This window comes from Vigna unguiculata, chromosome 5 (assembly GCF_037176805.1).
Source record: "Vigna unguiculata cultivar grain cowpea cultivar isolate G323 ecotype 2 chromosome 5, ASM3717680v1, whole genome shotgun sequence".
Taxonomy (NCBI): Eukaryota; Viridiplantae; Streptophyta; class Magnoliopsida; order Fabales; family Fabaceae; genus Vigna; species Vigna unguiculata.
This window is the reverse complement of record NC_140796.1, coordinates 8,785,971-8,804,482: the sequence shown is the minus strand read 5'-3', so window position 1 is coordinate 8,804,482 and position 18,512 is coordinate 8,785,971. Positions and strand designations below refer to the sequence as shown.

At 32.4% G+C, this 18,512-nt stretch overlaps 3 protein-coding genes across 4 annotated transcripts; 1 reads left to right on the top strand and 2 right to left on the bottom strand.

Moving 5' to 3' along the window:
• Nucleotides 1-5,545: 5,545 nt before the first annotated feature.
• Nucleotides 5,546-7,175, bottom strand: LOC146886034 (uncharacterized). The gene is made up of 3 exons (XM_085672967.1): nt 6,249-7,175; nt 6,036-6,165; nt 5,546-5,622 (listed from the first exon to the last, which is right to left on the bottom strand). Exons 1-3 carry the CDS (start codon nt 7,173-7,175, stop codon nt 5,546-5,548), a joined length of 1,134 nt encoding a protein of 377 aa, XP_085529093.1.
• A 172-nt stretch (nt 7,176-7,347) lies between these two features.
• On the bottom strand, nt 7,348-9,045 carry LOC146886033 (uncharacterized). The gene has a single exon (XM_085672966.1). It carries the CDS (start codon nt 9,043-9,045, stop codon nt 7,348-7,350), a length of 1,698 nt encoding a protein of 565 aa, XP_085529092.1.
• A 3,706-nt stretch (nt 9,046-12,751) lies between these two features.
• Nucleotides 12,752-17,602, top strand: LOC114185534 (TOM1-like protein 6). Of its 2 annotated transcripts, XM_028073315.2 has the most exons (9): nt 12,752-13,280; nt 13,798-13,876; nt 14,017-14,115; nt 14,598-14,711; nt 15,237-15,400; nt 15,510-15,591; nt 15,677-15,762; nt 15,882-16,166; nt 16,444-17,602. In XM_028073315.2, the coding sequence occupies exons 1-9, from the start codon at nt 13,159-13,161 to the stop codon at nt 17,357-17,359; spliced, it is 1,947 nt and encodes a 648-aa protein (XP_027929116.1). In that variant the 5' UTR covers nt 12,752-13,158; the 3' UTR covers nt 17,360-17,602. The 2 variants fall into 2 exon arrangements, with proteins under 2 accessions (XP_027929116.1, XP_027929117.1); XM_028073316.2 differs by lacking the exons at nt 12,752-13,280; nt 13,798-13,876 and adding an exon at nt 14,231-14,301 and having other exon boundaries at nt 14,030-14,115.
• Nucleotides 17,603-18,512: the final 910 nt, after the last annotated feature.

The window sequence follows — 18,512 nt, the reverse complement described above, 5'->3', positions numbered from 1 at the left end:
TTCGACAAATCGGAGAAACTAATTGCGAGGTTAGTTTTGTTTGTTCTGATGAATCTTAAACTAAACATGTTTTTTATATGTTGTAGTGTTTGATGAACACTTTTGTTGGTAGAAAGAAAAACTATTTGATGAACATTGTTTGAAGAAGTGGTTTTTGGGTGTAGGGATCCATCCATATATGTCATTGTCATTCATTGACATGTGTGTAAATAGAAGGACCTTTTGGTCTTTATGCTTTTCTTTTTGTTTCCCGCTCCCATGATGAAAAAATCTGGCCGTGAGTGTGCATTTAAGTTTTCCCGCTTCATCCTCTGATGGATGATCAAATCTTTAAATGATTCCACATTTAATGCTTGATTAAAATATTGATTGACATATTGATTGACAGACAATTGCTTTTCTTCTTCTTCTCCCAAAAAACCTATTTTCATTCTTCTTCCGTAAAACGACAAATCTACATGATCAGAAGAAAACCCTTCGGCCTTAAGGTTAGTGCTCTTTCTTAAGGTTTTCTTTTTCTTTTTTTTTACTTCTTTTGCAATGAACATTGTGTCCAATATCAATAGTTGTTGAAGGTCAGTAGCTTGAGTTTTCTTTCTTTTTCTTCGTGGTCGGTCTTCTTCTACTTTGGGTTCATGGTAGTTTTGTGTTTTTGGTCATTCCATAATTTGCCAAATACTGATTTTGTCTTTACCTTCTATCTCCTATATTAGAGCATGGGTGCATCAGATGGTTATTTGGTTAACCACAATCCTCACGATTATGAAGGTTATTATTTTTTTTTCAAAGAACTTATCTTTTTGGTTTCTTCATCTTCAAATATACCTATACATTTTTTCCATTCTTAGTTTTTGGGTTGAGATTATTGTAGGTACGTGGATGTTATGTTTAAACGCTATGGTTGTTGGATTTGTTTTTTGTATTTGTAATATTACCATTGAGGGGAGTTCGTTATATAGTTATGCTTTTGTTCTGCACTTAGGTGCTTGTTTTCGTTGTAAAATATTGGGTTTGTGAATTTTGATTTTTGTTTTCTGGGTCCCAAAGTTTAATTTTTTTTCTTTATTTTTCATGGTTATTTTTAGTTACCCTATGGAAGAAATCATTTTCACTAGACTTTCAGAATAATGTATTCTAGGGTATTTGGATGGGGATGTTGGTTGAACTCGATTTGATTTTAGAGGGATGTGTATGTTGAAAAATTAGTGGTTTTTTTTAGAGAAACAAAATGTGCTTTTTTTCAACTATTTCTTTCTCTAATACTATTTTGTTATTTTTGTATTAAGGAAGCAAAGGTTGTCAAAGATAAACCAACTATTTCTTCTACTTTGAAGAAAAACTTAAACCTTTTGTTTTCAGAAAGTATATTTACTATTTTTCATTTTTAATTTCATTGTTTGATTGATATCATTTGTTGATGTTGTTTGCAGATTGAAATGCTTTAACGTCGAACAAGATTATAGTGTACTAAGGTTAAATCTTGATGAAATAATTGTAGGTGAGGTTGATGTTGTTGATTGTGGCCAACATGATTTTGATCACCACAACAATTACCATTTTTTCCCACACTAAATCTCAATCCATGTAGTTCAATTTTTAAATTTTTTTTGCTATCATGTTACTTTTGTCCTAACAATAACATTATATGATTTATGGTTTGTAAGGCTTCTTTAGTGTTTATAGTCACTGAAGTGTTTGTGTTCATTGGTTGTTGCAAATGCTTTATTACATAACTGATAGTTCTAGGAACTGAATTTACCTTCGATGGATTGAATTTTGATACCTAAACGGTTAAAGGCAGTTGAAGGCATCTCAAAGTGTGGTTTGAGTAACAAAGGTGTAAGAGATAATGCTATCTTCGATGTTTAGACTTGGTTGATTGTATACTTACATGGTTAGCATTGAATTTTAATTCATCATATGCTAAACAAATGTACCATTAAGTTATTATTTTATCTATGTGGTAATTATGTTAAACATAATAAATATTTATGTTCAAAATCTTTCATATCTTTAAAACTTTCATATTATATAAGTTATTGTTAATATTATTATTATTATTATTATTGTTGTTATATCAAATTTTTTATTACAAATAAAAGAAATAAATTCAGTTATTGAAAAAAACTAAAACTAGTATCTTATATAACTACAAATAAATACAATAAATTTAATACAACAAAGTAAAACAAAAGGTCCATTATTATTGTTTATAATGGAATCGCAATAAGATTTCAAAAAACATAAAAAATAACTTATCATATATTGCTTACACGATCATATTGCACAAGATACATACGATTAACTATTACAATAATAAAAAAATATACAATTCATTTTAATATAGTATATAACTATTCGTTTTATTATTATTTATAATAATTGTGCTATTAAATGTATATTACATTTCTCTTATTAATCGACCTTTCTATAATAAGTAATATTATAAGAGGTAAATGACTATTTAATTTAAATAATAATTAAAAATGTTTTTTTAAATCTTTTAATTAATTTATATTTTTATAATAAGTAATATTATACATTTTATAATTATATCTAATAATCGTTTTAATAATTGTATAATACATTTCTTTTATTATTGGAATTTTTTATAATAGTTAATCTTATATAAGGTAAATTATTATTTTTATAACTATTAAATCAATCTTAATATCACAGAAATATAATTTAAGCATTGAAAGTAAAATAACTTTATTATAGTTAATTATAGTCACACTTCATAATAAGTAACGTCAAATTTGAATAGATAGATTTATAATTGATTTGACCATACTTTATCATGAGAATAGCTATTTATAATTAATTTCAATTAATTTCACAATATGAAACGAAAAAAAAAACTACTTCAATGAAATAACCTACCTACAATAAATAAATTAACACAAAAATATTAGATTATCACTGAACCAAAATAATAGACATACTGAACCAAGTTAATAGACATATTGAGTATAATATATATAGTATTAGAAAATTGATTCACCAAATCTAAAAGGGCCTCCACTAAAACAAACTGCAGAGGTATTGAAAAGACACTTAATAAATATTACTTGTCGCCAAAATCAAACCCTTCTTATTGATAGAGAATGTAATTATTTGACCACTGTAAAATAAGTTTACTTCATAAAGCTTATTTAAGTTGTGTGAAATATGAATTATATTAATAATTAATTAGAATAATTAATAGTTAAGTGTTGTCAAACATTAAAAATTAATCATCAAATATACAATACATAATAATTAACAATAATATATCATTTCATGTTAATTATACGAAATATATTTTTCTTAATATAAACTAATTATTTTCAATTAACACAAATCTATATTTAAATATAAAAAATAACTAACAAAAATATATCATTTCATGTTAATTATAGAAAATATATTTTTCCTAATATAAACTGATTATTTTTAATTAACACACACACACACACACACACACACACACACATATATATATATATATATATATATATATATATATATATATACTTAAATATAAAAAATAACTAACAAAAACATACACTACTACAATAAAATCTCATATTTTCTGCCAATTTTGTTTTGAAAATCTTTTCGTAAGAAATACTTACGAATTTTGTTGCCAAAAAAAATACAAGAAATTTCTACCAATTTTCTTGTAAAATATTTTGTATAAAACACTTTTTGCAACAAATTTTATAGGAAATACTTGCAAAATTTTGTAGGAAATTATTATCCACGAAGGAATTACTTGTCAATTAAAATTAAAAAAAAATGGCAGAAAAAGCTTTTTCTTGAATTTTTTTTAACAAATTTGTAAACAATATTCTATATAATACGAGAGTTTTTAGTAATAATATTACAATGTCATATTTAAATATTAGTTACTTAATTACATTGTTGTTACTAATTGTATTAAGTAATTTAACTTATATAAATTTATTATTGTCAATAACCAAATGATTAATTACACAAGTTAAATTATTATTCTCATAACTTAATAATAAATTTCTTAGTTTTATTGAATTTCATATATATTGAATACATTTACAATATATCAGCCATAATAATACAAAAAATAATTTATGTATTTAAAATAACAATATTATAATTATTATTTTTTATTATTATTTGAATAGATAAATATATTTTATTTTAAATTATTACTTTAATTGTTATTTAACAAATTTTGAATCAATGTGTATTGAATATATTTATTACATTTTATTTATAATGTCAGTTTTAATATTACTTTACAACATTATTTGTATAATAAGCATTTTACTGTATGAATAAGCTATCTTTTCAAGATTTGACCAAAATTTGTGGTTCAAGAAAGTATTATATGATAACAAGTAAAAGCAGGATATAGAGTGTTAACATATCTAGAGTGTTATATCCAGAGTGTATGGTAATAAACTATCTTACACTTATTTCAAATTGGGTTGATTGTAAAAATATGGGTTAATTATGTTTTTCGTCCCTCAAGTATTGAGCGTTTTTGGTTTTCGTCCCTCATTCAAAAGATGCGCTATTTAAGTCCCTCACGTTCTGAAACGCATGGAATTCATCCTCATTTTTTAACTCCGTTAGGTTTATTAGAAAGCTGGCAGACGGAGTGCCACGTCAGGATCCTGTTTTTCACTTTCACTCAGGTACAGTAACCACGTGTTTTAAAAGGGGTCTTAAAAGGGGTCTGAGGGTAACGTTTGGAACCCTAAATTAAACCCTAAATTTTGAATTGTGAGATAGGATCGTTGGTGAGGAGCTTGAGGAGTTCACTTTGGTGCGGGGGAAACGTAGGTGATGAAGAGTGGTAGTTCCGAAATTGATTGTAGGCAAAGGAAAAGTGGTTCAAAAATTTCTCAAAGCTCAATGTCATGTTTAGAAATAGCATCGAAAGTGTGTGGGTGTGGGGAACGATTGTTGCTCCTAAAGGCAGGTACTGTGAAGAACAAGGGCAGGTTATTTTGGAGATGTCGAAATTGGGCGGTAAGTGAGAAATTGCATTTGGTTTACTCGACCTTGCTTTGGTGGTTGTTGTAATGGTTTCAATTTTTTTTGCAGTCCAATTCAAATTGTAATTATTTTGAATGGGTTAATGAAGAGGAATGTAAAGATGAAGGTGGAGAATCGGAATTTGAAGCTGGCGCAGGAAAACGATTTGAAGAAGAAGAAGTTTGTTTGGAAAAGGAGAAATTGATACTGGACTTGATTAAGAAAAACGAGAAGTTGAAGAGGAAATTGCAAAAAGAGAAAACATTTGGGAAATTGCTGCAACTTTTGTTTGTACTGTCGTGGGCATTTTCAATTGTATTTGTGGTTATGTTTTTGTTCAAGTTAAATTGTAATTAGTTATTGTATTTCTTGGGAATTAGTTTGTAGTGATGAAAATGGTATTACTAATGATATGAGTATTGGATTCCATTTTGGTATTACTAATGATATGAGTATTGGATTCCATTTTCGTAAGTGGATTTAATAAGTGTATATAATTCGTCATTGACAATTAAATGATTCGTGTTTTTCCACCTGCTTGTCATGGGAAGAAGGTAACTACCATGATATTCAGAAGTTCTCCAATACTTGTCACAAATAGATTTACATGAGTAAGACCTTTAAAACATGAAAGTGAAAAAAAATTAAAGTATTCAAGATATTTAGAGCGTTAGATGAAAGTGGTCCACATTTTTAAATACAGCACTGCAATGTTTAATAAAGCAACAAAAGTGGTCCCTGCTATTGCATTCAATAAAGTATTCCATAATAGACAAAGTGGTCCAGATTTTTAAATACAGCACTGTAAAGTTTAATAAAGCAACAAAAGTGGTGCTCCAAAACAAAATAGTGGTCCACTATCCCTATGCCCAATGTGTCAAAAGTAATTGTCTATTACAGATTTCTTTAATAAAGCAACAAAAAAGTTTGGATCTCCATTCAATTTCACGTAGGCTGTGCAGTATTACTACTTACTTGAGAGCCTAAAACTTGTGCCGCTCTGCTTCTTGTTTGTGTTGGTGCTCTTTCACCTTGGTTGTTGTTGGCTGCAAGCATGGGTCTGCGTCTTCTTCTACTAGTTGAGCTATGGTTAGATGGGCCTGCACCGTTGGTAGTTCCACTTCCAGTTTGAGTAGATCCACTTCCAGTTTGGGTGTTTCCCTGTCATGTGAGTATGTACTGGACATTCAGATTTGTGTTTGTACAATATCATTAATTGAATGAAAGTATAGATGAATATTTACCTTTCTTCTCATGCCCTTTCTACAGCTTCTTATATTATGACCATACTGGTTGCACCTGCTGCACTTTCCCATAATATTTTTCTTTGAAAGCTTGGAATGACTGACATGTTCATCAGCTTCCCTTCTTCGTAGTTTTTTTGGTCTACCAAGGGGGGTTTTGTAAATTGGAGGAAGTAGTTCAGGTTGAGTACTTTTTGGCCAAAGTTGTTGCCCATTGATTGGGGTAATTTCAGGGCCATAGCAAGCTTGGTAGGCATCTCTCTTGTAATATGCGTGGACATAAGCCTCAGGATTTTCTATCTTATAGTTAATTACTGCCACAACATGCCTACAAGGTATACCCACCAGATCCCAAAAGTAACAACTGCAACTACTTTTGCTTAGATCAACCACAAACTTTTCCATTGTGAACCCCTGTGTGACTTCAAACTTAGCATCCCCTGCCCACACAGGAAGCCAATTCCCACTTTTTTCCACTTCCCTATCAAGCCTCTTTTGGGGTCTAGGCATTACATTTCCAGGATATGCATTCAACTTCTCTCTAAGTGTTGCAAACCTACTCATTATGTATGATCTAATCCATTCCATCATGCTAATAATGGGTTTATCTCTAGCTAGTAAAATGGTGCTATTAAATGACTCAGAAAGGTTATTCATCAACACATCACATTTAGGGTAAATGCTGAATGCATGTTTACACCACGATTTGGTAAGAATGGCAATTAACCAGTTATAAGCATCAAGATTTAAATTTTTCAACTCACCCATCTTTTTTTGCCACCCTGCATAAAAAGTAGCCTTTGCTGCCCCCATCATAAGGTCCCTGATGACTACACCACCACCAAATTTCTTCTTAAAGTTGTTATACAGGTGCCTCAGACAAAAACGATGTTCAACACCATTCAATATCTCATCAAACACAGTCATAAGTCCCTGCAAATAAATATAATACGAAATTAGACATAATCAGACAAGTAATTTTAAATTAGTTAAAAATAATACTATGTATCTGCTTTACCTTTTGTTGGTCTGAAATGAATACCCAACGATGACTATCAATGTCACCAATATCCTGTAGTAGCAGTGTCAAAAACCATCTTCATGTCTCCTTGCATTCGTTTTCAACAACAGCAAAAGCTAATGGGAAGTACTGGTCATTGGGATCCCTACCAACGACTACCAATAACTGACCACCATAGGCTGTCTTCAAGTGGCAACCGTCAACACCAATGAAGGGTCTACACCCAGCCACAAACCCCTGCTTACAACCATCTAAGCACATATAGAAACTTCCAAATCTTGGTGGCAAAGTGGGTTGTGGTTGGTTGATCTTAACCTTGAAAGTTCCAGCTTTAACTCTCAACAATTCACCAACATAATCAAATAAACGGCTGTACTGACGCTGTCCATCCCCCACCAAACTGTCCATTGCTATTTGTTTTGCTTTTCCAGCCCTCCAAGTAGTGATACCAACACTGTATGTCTTTTTGATTTCATCAATGATTTGATTCACTGTCATTAAACCAACATTCATGAATTTGTCTATTAAAACTTGAGCAATCCAGTCTGTGTTGGCATTTTTGTTACCAAAAACACGTCCACATTTATGACCACCCACTAGTGTCTTCACCCTAAAGGTTTGCTTACCTCCAACCTTGCTCACCATAATTAAAAACCCACATTTTCTCTTACAAACAGCCCTCACTCTCTTGTGGTCATTCTTGACAAATTTTTCTTCTTTACCATTTAACACACTATGCTCCATTAGTGCATATTTAAAATCTTTCAGAGAACTAAACTCCATTCCCAATTTAAATTTGAAATCTTTCTTCATATCTTCCGGTCTATACTTTGAAAACTTTGGTCCAACATTAAGAATACCATCATCACTGTCCACATCAGAATCTAAGTCATCACTCATGTATTCCTCATTTATCTCATGATCTCCAATTTCTTCATTAGTAACAAAAGACCTTTCACTAACATATCTTTTATTTTTGACTTTGCTAGAATTTCGTTTAAACTCTTTCCACCTTTCCAAAACAGGGCCAATCTTTCTGCGACTTGAATTGTTGTCCATCCCAAATCCATCATCATCATCAACCATCCTTTCTTCTTCACTATCATCTAGTCTATCTCTAGGTGGATCTTGTTCCTCTTCACCATTAACTTCTGCCTCCCCAACCACATGATCTTCACCAATGACAGCCTCTTTATCATTCACCCCGGCCTCCCTAACCAAATCCTCTTCACCATTCACCTCTGCCTCCCTAACCACATCATTTCCACCATTCACCTCGGCCTCCTCTGCCTCCCTAACCACATCATTTTCACCATTCACCTCTGCCTCCCTAACCACAGCCTCTTCATCATTCACCTCTGCCTCCCTAACCACAGCCTCTTGGTCATTCACCTCTGCCTCCTCAACTACGACATCCTCTTCAGCGACAACTTCATCCAATCCACCAATGAAGTGAACTATTTCACCCTGACTAGGAACATGTTGGACATAGATATCAACTTCCTCTTTACTCTCCTCGGCAAAGTTAGCTAACTCTATAGCTTCCTTATCATCACTCAGCAGTTTAAGGTTGTTTAACAAACTTTGTTTTGACCCCTTCCACCAAAGCTTCACTTCACCACCATACTTGAACTCTTTCACTATACCCAATGCTTCAAAGAACGACCAAAAATCCGGATCAATCCCCTTAACAACATGAATCTCACCCCCAACGTACTTCAGTCCCCTATTTCTTTCGAACCTACCCATATGGTGAAAAGCTACATCGAACCCCATTCCCAACCCTACATTTCAAACAAACACACAGAACATTAATCGAATCATGAACGGAATCAAAACACCAAATGAAACCCTAAACAATCGAAGAGGGAAGAACAACGAACCTGCTTTCTTCGTTGATCACAGTGCTGTCTCTCCAATCTCTTCACGAACGCATCTCAATCTCTCCTTCACGAACGCATTCCTCCTTCACGAACGCATCTCAATCTCTCCAATCCCTTGCGATGGTCCTCCTTCACGAACGCATTTCAATCTCACCAAAACCCCTTTCTTTCTAATTTTAACCTAAACCCTAATAAAAATGCAGCTTCTTAATAAACTAAAGCGGCTTAGTCTTAAAAACACAGCTTCTAAATTTACCACGTGTCAATCAAAAATTCAACACTGTTAAAAATGGGATCCTTACGTGGCACTTCGTCTGCCAGCTTTGTAATAAACCTAACGGTGTTTAAAAATGAGGACGAATTCCATGCGTTTCAGAACGTGAGGGACTTAAATAGCGCATCTTTTGAATGAGGGACGAAAACCAAAAACGCTAAATACTTGAGGGACGAAAAACATAATTAACCCTAAAAATATTGGTCCATTCCACTTCTACTTTTATGATTTTTTGCTATTAAAGTAATAATTAATTTATTTTGAAATTGAGAATATTTAAAGGATTAAAACATTTATTTTTGACTAATTTAAATATTTTAAATTTCCTTAACAATGTACAAAAATTATATGTAGAATTATATTTTGTCAATATATTTAATTATATTTAAATTATCTTCCTTAGTTTGCACTATATTTATCATTACTATTATTGATATTATAATTTTATTCAACATTTTGATTTTATTTTAATATTTTTGTTCAATTATTAATGTTATTTTTATTATTACTATTTGTTATTATAAATATAATGAATTGTTCTATTTTATACATGTAATATACATGTGTTTGTATCTTCATGCATATGCATTTCATTTTAATGTAATATACATGTGTTTGTATCGACATGTGTTTCTATTTAAATATGTTAACATCAATTTCATGTTATATTTATTTTCTACGGGACCATATTACATTTTACTTTAGCAACGACCTGTCTATATGCAATTTATTTTAATATAATATACATGTGTTTCTATTTAAAAATATTAACACAATTTCATGTTGTATTATTTTATACTGGACATTATTACATAATATGTCTACATTTTACTATAATAAGGACTAATGGATACATATTATATTTTAATATAATATACATGTGTTTATGTGTTTTTATTTAAAATTTTAACATAAATTTCATCTTTTATATATTTTGTAAGGGACCATATAACATAATATGTCTACATTTTACTTTAATAACGATGTGGATACGCATTTTATTCTAATATAATATACATATGTTTATATCTACATGTATTTCTATTTAAAATTTTAACATCAATTTCACATTGTATATATTTTGTACATCATCATATAACAATATATGCACTATATGCCTATATTTTACTTTAATAACGATATGTGCATAAGCATTTATTCTAATATACACATCTTATTTTAATATAACATACAATCCCTTTTTAAAAATTTTAACATCAATTCTATATTATATTTAATTTATACAATATCATATTACATGATATATTTACATTTTACTTTAAGACTTAAATACCTTTTTGGTCCTCATTTTCGTAGTATTTGTTGCGAATGGTCCTCATTTTGACAGAATGTTTAAAATGGTCATCATTTTTACCGAATGTTTAAAATGGTCCTTATTTTCGCAATTCATGTTTTATTTGCTCCTTTTTCTGTAACGCCGTTTAAATCATTAACGGAGTATTGTACATGTGACACGATTTGTATTAGGATGTGTTACGTGTACTGTACAGGTGGCTAATTAACATTAATTCTTCAATTTAGGGGAAATTTTGCAATTATGGAAATTTCTTCATCTTCGTCTTTCTTGAGCTCAGATTTGCAAAGGAAGCAACTAATACTTGTCATTTCATCATTGGATTGCAGTTGCGCTCTTCATTTCAATTTTCCATATAATCATCAACGAGGTAAGTGGATTTAGGGTTTTATGGATTGTGTTTGCTCGTGGGTTAAGGTTTTCGTAATTCTATTGTGGGGTTTGTTTGTCTTTCGATTGTTGTGATGTTCTGCATGGTTTCTAAATTACCTACTGAGACTGCACCAAATGCCCAAACTGCTGAGAATGCACCAACTACTGAAACTGTTGAGAATGCACCAACGCTGAAACTCAAACAACTCAACCACCAAGGAATGAAGTGGAGAGTCAAGCAGCACCACTACCAACACCAAAAGAACCATTTCAGCAGTTTAGGATGAAATTACAGATTAGGAGGAGGCCATGATAGCAACTACAAACGTCTTAGTTATTTTTTGGAATTTCTGATGTAGAATTCATTATTGATGTACTGCATTTTGACTTTCCTTAAACTTCGTTCAATTTCACTTTTGCCAAAAATTGATGTAGTGCATTTTGATGAGGATGAATTAACGTTATGAATTTAACTTCTTCCAGACTTAAATCAATTTAATTTTTTCCAAGCTTAAATCAATATCACTTACTTCAATGCTCAGATCAAGATGTCATTTTGAACATGTTGGGACTAATATCAACATAATCAAACTAATTCATTTCTTCATTTAACAATAGTATAAAATAGATTGGACTTTAAAAGATTACACACAATAACATTACGAATAATACAATAACAACACAAGTGAACCTTATTACTAATTGCAGCCTCTTCTCAGCAACCTTCAATGACTTCTCCAAATCATTAATATGCCTCATTTGTGTCACATCCTTTTCATCAGCACCACCATTTGAAAAAGTTGCAGCCTACATTATTGGAACCACCACTCTGTAAATCAATAAACCAAGAATTAAAACCAATTTATTATTAACACAAAAATAAAAACAGATTGTACCCAAAATTTTCTACCAATATTTTTTGGAATTCTTGTCATCCTCAAAGTTGTCATCTCTCCGCAGCAACAACTCGGGGTTAATTCATTTCTCATTGAACCACCAACAGTGCATGAAGATTGGGACCGTAACATATCTATATAATGGGATTGCAGGAAGAAGATTGCAGCAACACCAATTGGGAATAGAGGAATAAGATTGCCAAAACTCACCAACTGCCCAAACATTCTTTACCAAAACCCTAGCTCACTTATTTATCCCCAGATATCTAATTACTACTTGTATAGTACATGTAACACACCCTAATACAAACTGTGTCACCTGTACAATACTCCGTTAATGATTTAAACGACGTTACAGAAAAGGACCAAATAAAACACGAATTGCGAAAATGAGGATCATTTTAAACATTCGGTAAAAATGAGGACCATTTTAAACATTCTGTCAAAATAAGGACCATCCACAATAAACACTACGAAAATGAGGACAAAAAAGTATTTAAACCTTACTTTAATAACAACCTACTATTATTACAAATGGTTATAATTAAATAAATTAATAATATATTTAAACAATAAAATTAATTATATAATTAAACCAATAGCAATAATAATTATTTAAATAATTAATTTATACATACTAACAATAAAATCTGTTTTAAATATTAAAAAATATAAAACCAAAAAAAAACACGACCTGTGAGTTCTTAAAGGAAAAACAATTACTTTTATAACTAAATTTTCTTAATGCTTGAGTTTAGTGCATCCACTCTTCGGCAGCAATGGATGCTTTACACACTAATGCTGAGAGCTATCATGACCAACTTCAATGGGTGCAAAAGGAAACCCGGAAGAAAATTTGCTTTTCATCATCACGTGCCACGTGGCGCGTGGGCTACACATGCTTAGGAGAAGAATGCGCCGATCAAACCGCACAAAACTCGCGACGATATTTCCGATTGTTAGTTTGAATGTTCTTCTCAAATGTTCCGTAATTTTGCACTCTTCCAAGCTATCGTTGCGGTGTTTTGTCAATTAGTTTTCCTGGAATGTTGTCCTCTCATTTGGTTTCTGAGTTTTGGGTCGTTTAATTCAGAATTGATTTTGGTTACTTGAAGAAGTTTCAGAAAGAGAGAAGGGGAAAGAAATAGGATGAGTTCTTATTGTGCTTCTTCAGCTACTGTCGCAGTGGAGAAGGCGACCAGCGAGCTTCTTGTGATCCCCGATTGGACCATGAACATCGAAATTTGTGATTTCATCAATTCTAATCGTTGGTAATCTTCAACTACAAGAAAAAGGAGGAAGATAGATAACATATCAATTTAGACATTTTGTTTTATTTTATTTTGGAGGGGTAGACTTTGACCAACTACCACATGTTTATGCATACGATGTTCAATTTGATGCTTGTAGGTTCTGTCATCGGTGGTGTTGTTGTTGGTGATTGTAGTTAGTATTGTTTGATGTGATGAAACTGACAGGAGCATTGTATTATTTGGAAAATAGTGGAAAAAAGCTTGATCTTCTTTTCTGATTATATTAATTTTTTAATTATTTTTTTTAATTCTGTGATTTGTATGCATAATTGTTGTTGTCAAAATTGAACAATTATATTATTTTATGTCTAAGTCTCCTCTCAGAAAAAAACCAGGCTCCATATATGATAATACAAAATATACTTCTTTCTCATTTTCCTCACTCCTTTAATATAGAGTAATCTCTGGGAAATTGACGCCTTTCTTTTAAGTTTTTAGTAAATCTTCGATGAATACCACGTGCTTAATCTCTCAGGCTGCCAAGAGATGTTATAAAAGCTTTAAGGAGGAGATTGCAACATAGGAGCTCTAGAGTTCAATTACTAGCTCTCACGGTACTTTGTTGGCACTGGCTTTTGGTCTTACTTTTCGGTATTTGGCTCAAGTTGTTTGTGGATGTGTGCTGCTGGATAGGTTAACTTTCAAATTCATTTGTTTGGAGCTTGATTTGTGGTTTATGGTTGTCTACCTTCAGCTGCTGGAGACAATGGTAAAGAACTGTGGTGATTTGGTGCACCTTCAAATTGCTGTGGGGAACATACTGGTGGAGATGATCAAAATCATAAAGAAGAAGGTATGGTGGTTTTAGTGGGAAAATTCTTGGATTAGTTTTTGTATTCTTCATGAAAATTTGTGGTTATGAACAAGGTCAGATCGTTATGACTAAACCTCTATCATGTTGTTTAAAGGGAGAATTCCTCTAGAAATGTAGAGAGAAGTTTACATCCGTTACAGGTGCACTGTTTGTAAAATTGATAAGGTGATGCATTTTCTGAAATAATTAATTAAGTCATCTGTTTGATTCAGCTGTCAAATTTTTCTTTCATCATTCTTCCTTTTTTGCGTGCCAATTCTTTTCTGTCAAATGTATAATAATTAATCAAGTCTTCTGTTTGATAAGGTGATACCCCTTGCTTTTACTTATCAAAACATTCTTAATATTTACTAATCAAATATATGGATGGGTTCTATCTTCAATAACTACTATTTCCAGCAAACTAATTTTTTTATTTGATTTGTCTCGTCTAACATGAAATATATGTAATGACTATTTAGGAAAGTATGCAAGTGAGAGATAAAATCCTAATATTGCTGGACTCATGGCAAGAGGCATTCGGGGGACCAGGTGGTAAACATCCTCAGTACTATCGGGCATGTAAGGAGTTAAAGGTAGCTGTCTACTTGATAAAATTTCTTGATCGGTTTTTATCCAACTCTTTGTTGATAATTTCATGTAGAGTGGGATGCTAGATTTTCAAAATAATATACGTGACTTTTGTCAATACTCTTTAAATGATAGACAATGTGGTTCATCTTAAGGGTGAGATTACAAAATTTTAAGAAGACACTTTTACTTCTTATCATGTCAAGTACACAAATTTGTTGTTTGTAACTAAATGTCTTACCTCTCATAGATGCTTTGCTAAAAATTTCTAAAGCGTTGCTATTCTTTAGTGAGAAATGGGTGAATTTGAACTTTTTAAGGTTCAAAAGACTTCATTTTATCATCACCTCAGCGTGGAGAATTGTCCCCTGGCAAAACCCAACCATCATCCTGTTTATTGCAAATTTACATTTTAAGGACATGATAAAAGATTGCATTGATGTCTGTAAGCCATAGCCACATGCGAGTTGTAATTCAATGACCATCACATTATATCATCGTCATATTGTGTTGGATTATATGAATGTCAGCAATCTGGAGTAGTTTTTCCGAAGCGTGTACCGGATGCAGCTGCAATATATTTTCCTCCTTCTAGCCATCCAAGTTCAAGAAATATGGCAGCTGGATATTGGATGGCAGGCAATTCATCAAAAACACTGGATGAAACTATGGCAACAGAGATAGAAAGTTTAAGGTTAATATTGGCTTCTTTTTTTAACCCTTGCTTCCTCTGTCCATCCTTTGTATCACAACTTCTGTGTTGCCAAATCTGTATTTTAGCTAACTTTTGTTGAAATATTCAGTATGTCAAGCTTGGATTCCATGCGATATGTTTTGGATCTTTTGAGTGACATGTTGCAGGCTGTGAATCCTAATGATCGTGCAGTAAGTTATACTGTTTTGCTTGGCCTTCTGAAGTCTCTTGTCTGCTACGTGAAATGATTTAGTGTCTGGTTTTATGCTCTATAAGGCTGTAAAAGACGAAGTAATTGTTGATCTTGTTGATCGCTGTCGCACAAATCAGAAAAAGTTGATGCAGATGCTAACAACAACTGGGTTAGTTCCACTCGGTTTTTTCATCTGGCACATACTCTCTTGTACTTGTTTGTTACTTTGTGAAGTCTGTCCACATATATATGGAACAATCTTTTGTTATCATCTTGGTTTTCTCGTAGGGACGAGGAGCTTCTTGGAAAAGGCTTGGAATTAAATGATAGTATTCAAAGTTTGCTTGCAAGGCATGATGCAATTGCTTCTGGTACTCCCTTCCCAATTCAAGGGGAAAGTTCCAACACTGTGCCAAATGAAGCTCAATGTACTGTAGATCAATCCAATATAAATAGCTCCAGCCCTGGAGAGTCTTCTTCAACACCTAAAGCTACCACTCCAGCTATAGTGATTTCTGAAACTAGGAGCCAGACTGATGATGAGGAAGATGAATTTGCACAGCTACTTCCAAGGTCAGTTAGAACTGATAACATGTTCAATATTTTGTGGCTCATAGTTATTGAAGCATGTTTTTCTTTTCAGCCTTTCTTGCTTATAACTTGTCTAAAAAATAAACTAGTTTAGAATGTGGATTTAGGTCTTTCATGTATGGACATGGTAAGTGAATTATCTACCCTCTGTTTGATAAAGTCAAAATCGGTCCTTTAACTAATTTTTTTTATATGGGTAATGAAACTGTTCTATGTCAATAATTTTTTATTCAATGTGAACTCTTTACTACTATTTCAGGCCTTCTAAGGCACAGCCAACGACTTCAAAAGATGCTACAACTGTTCCAAACCCCTCAACCTCTGTCCCATCCAACGCATTAGTTCTTTCCGACCCACCTACCTCAGTTAGTACTGAAAATGATCAGGACATTATTGATTTACTGAGTATCACTTTGTCCATCTCGCCATCACCAGAGACAACATACTCACCATCAGCCTCTAGCCAAGCCATGCATCAGATACCTGTTCAGTCCAGAACAGAAGGGTTTTCTCATGCTTCCCAAACATATCTGGAAAATTTATCGTACAACAGCTACGTTGTCCCTTGGGCTCAAAATCAATCTAAGTCAGAATTTGAAACCTTGCCTCAACAACAAACATTTCAATCCCAATCTCAAACCCCATCCCCACCCTCATCTCGACCTACATATTATGAAGTCCAACAACAGGAGCAATTGCAACCACAAACCCTGCCACAATCACAACATGTGTTTCAACAACCTCAACATCATCAATATAGCCCTCATCAACAACATTTGCAATCTCCTAGTGAACCGCAACCACTACAGTATCAGCCTCAAACCGTGAACGGCCATCAGCCTCAGCCACAGCAACAATTTCAGAATCAACATCTTCAGTACCCTTCAAGATATCCTCTCCCGCAATGGGCACCTACACCTGGATATGCGAACTATCAAAATCACTCGCCTGCTACAAATGTGATTTCAACACAAGCCAATACAACAGCATCTTATTCTTCTGCTCCAGGGGTAAGGCCCGTGCTACACAATAATTCATTCGGTGGAACTCCTGCGAGTGCAACTGGACAAAAGCTTTTTGTTCCATCTTACAGGTTATTTGAAGATTTGAATGTTCTCGGAAACACAAATGGAAAGGTTAAGATGGGACCTGGTATGGTTGGGGGTCGTAGGTGAAAAAATGGGACTAGCAGTTTTGTTTGCAGCTTATGGAAGTTCTACATTGATACAAGGGACTATTCCTATTTTATGAAATAACAGACCATAAGTATTGTTTGCAGCTTATGGAATTTCTACAAGTGACTATTCCTATTTTATGAATAACAGACCATGAGTACTGTTTGCAGCTTATGGAAGTTCTAGATTGATACAAGTGACTATTCCTATTTTATGAATAACAGACCCTAAATATTGTTTGCAGCTTATGGAAGTTCTAGATTGATACAAGTGAATGTTCCTATTTTATGAATAACAGACGATAAGACGACAGATTTTGAACATTATTTGATATAATATTTTAGTTTTTGGTAATGGTTCTCTTCTTATGTTCATCGATTGATCGCTAACCACTATAAAGGTACCTGATATTCAGAAACGTGTTCAATGTCCTTAATTATTGACAACATACCCTTCCAAAGTAATCCCGTCAAGTGAGCTTCTTCATGCACCTTCACATAAAAAACATTTCCATTGCCCTTCTTAAATTTACAACTTTGAAATCAAGAATAACAAATTACTTTTAAATTATATAAATCCAAAGGTAAAAAAGGTGATTTTAAGGTTATACAATTGAGAAGTAATTTTTTTCTTGAAATGAAATTTTTGGATTATATAATTTGGATTACAATTTTTAGATTGCGTAATTTGATTTTTTTTTTTTTTACTTCTGAAATTTACTTTTTATTTTTAGATTTTACAATTTTAAAAGTCATTTTTTAGAGAAAATAAATAAATTTTAAATTGTTAATAAAAAGTCGACTCTTAAATTGCATAATGGGAAAATCATTTTTAAGATTCTATTTTGGTGGTTAAAATGACTTCTAATTGTATAATTCAAAAGTTAAAAGTAAAATCTGAATTATATAATCAAGAAAACCTTTAAATTGCATAATCTAAAATTATTAACTTCTCATTCACAAGATGGAGTTAGAGGAAGAAACATGACATTCATTATTTGTTTTGATCAGGCCATTTTTTTAATTTTATTGGAAACTTTAGATGTGGAAAATTCCAGAGCGAACTCATGCGCAATCTCATTCGTGACCTCGACGAAAAAATATCAGGAGGTACCAAACTTACTTCCCCATTCATTACCGAAAAAGCACTAGAA

What these genes read in the sequence shown, in the direction of transcription:
- LOC146886034 (XM_085672967.1), bottom strand. Translation starts at nt 7,175, where the DNA reads ATGACTGTGTTTGATGAGATATTGAATGGTGTTGAACATCGTTTTTGT. An exon ending in GAAAGGGCATGAGAAGAAAG is followed by an intron (nt 6,166 to 6,248) that starts GTAAATATTCAT and finishes CTCACATGACAG; the next exon opens with GGAAACACCCAAACTGGAAG. An exon ending in TGCAGCCAACAACAACCAAG is followed by an intron (nt 5,623 to 6,035) that starts GTGAAAGAGCAC and finishes CATGTTTTAAAG; the next exon opens with GTCTTACTCATGTAAATCTA.
- LOC146886033 (XM_085672966.1), bottom strand. Translation starts at nt 9,045, where the DNA reads ATGGGGTTCGATGTAGCTTTTCACCATATGGGTAGGTTCGAAAGAAAT.
- LOC114185534 (XM_028073315.2), top strand. Translation starts at nt 13,159, where the DNA reads ATGAGTTCTTATTGTGCTTCTTCAGCTACTGTCGCAGTGGAGAAGGCG. An exon ending in TTCAATTACTAGCTCTCACG is followed by an intron (nt 13,877 to 14,016) that starts GTACTTTGTTGG and finishes GTCTACCTTCAG; the next exon opens with CTGCTGGAGACAATGGTAAA. An exon ending in CAGATGCTAACAACAACTGG is followed by an intron (nt 15,763 to 15,881) that starts GTTAGTTCCACT and finishes GTTTTCTCGTAG; the next exon opens with GGACGAGGAGCTTCTTGGAA.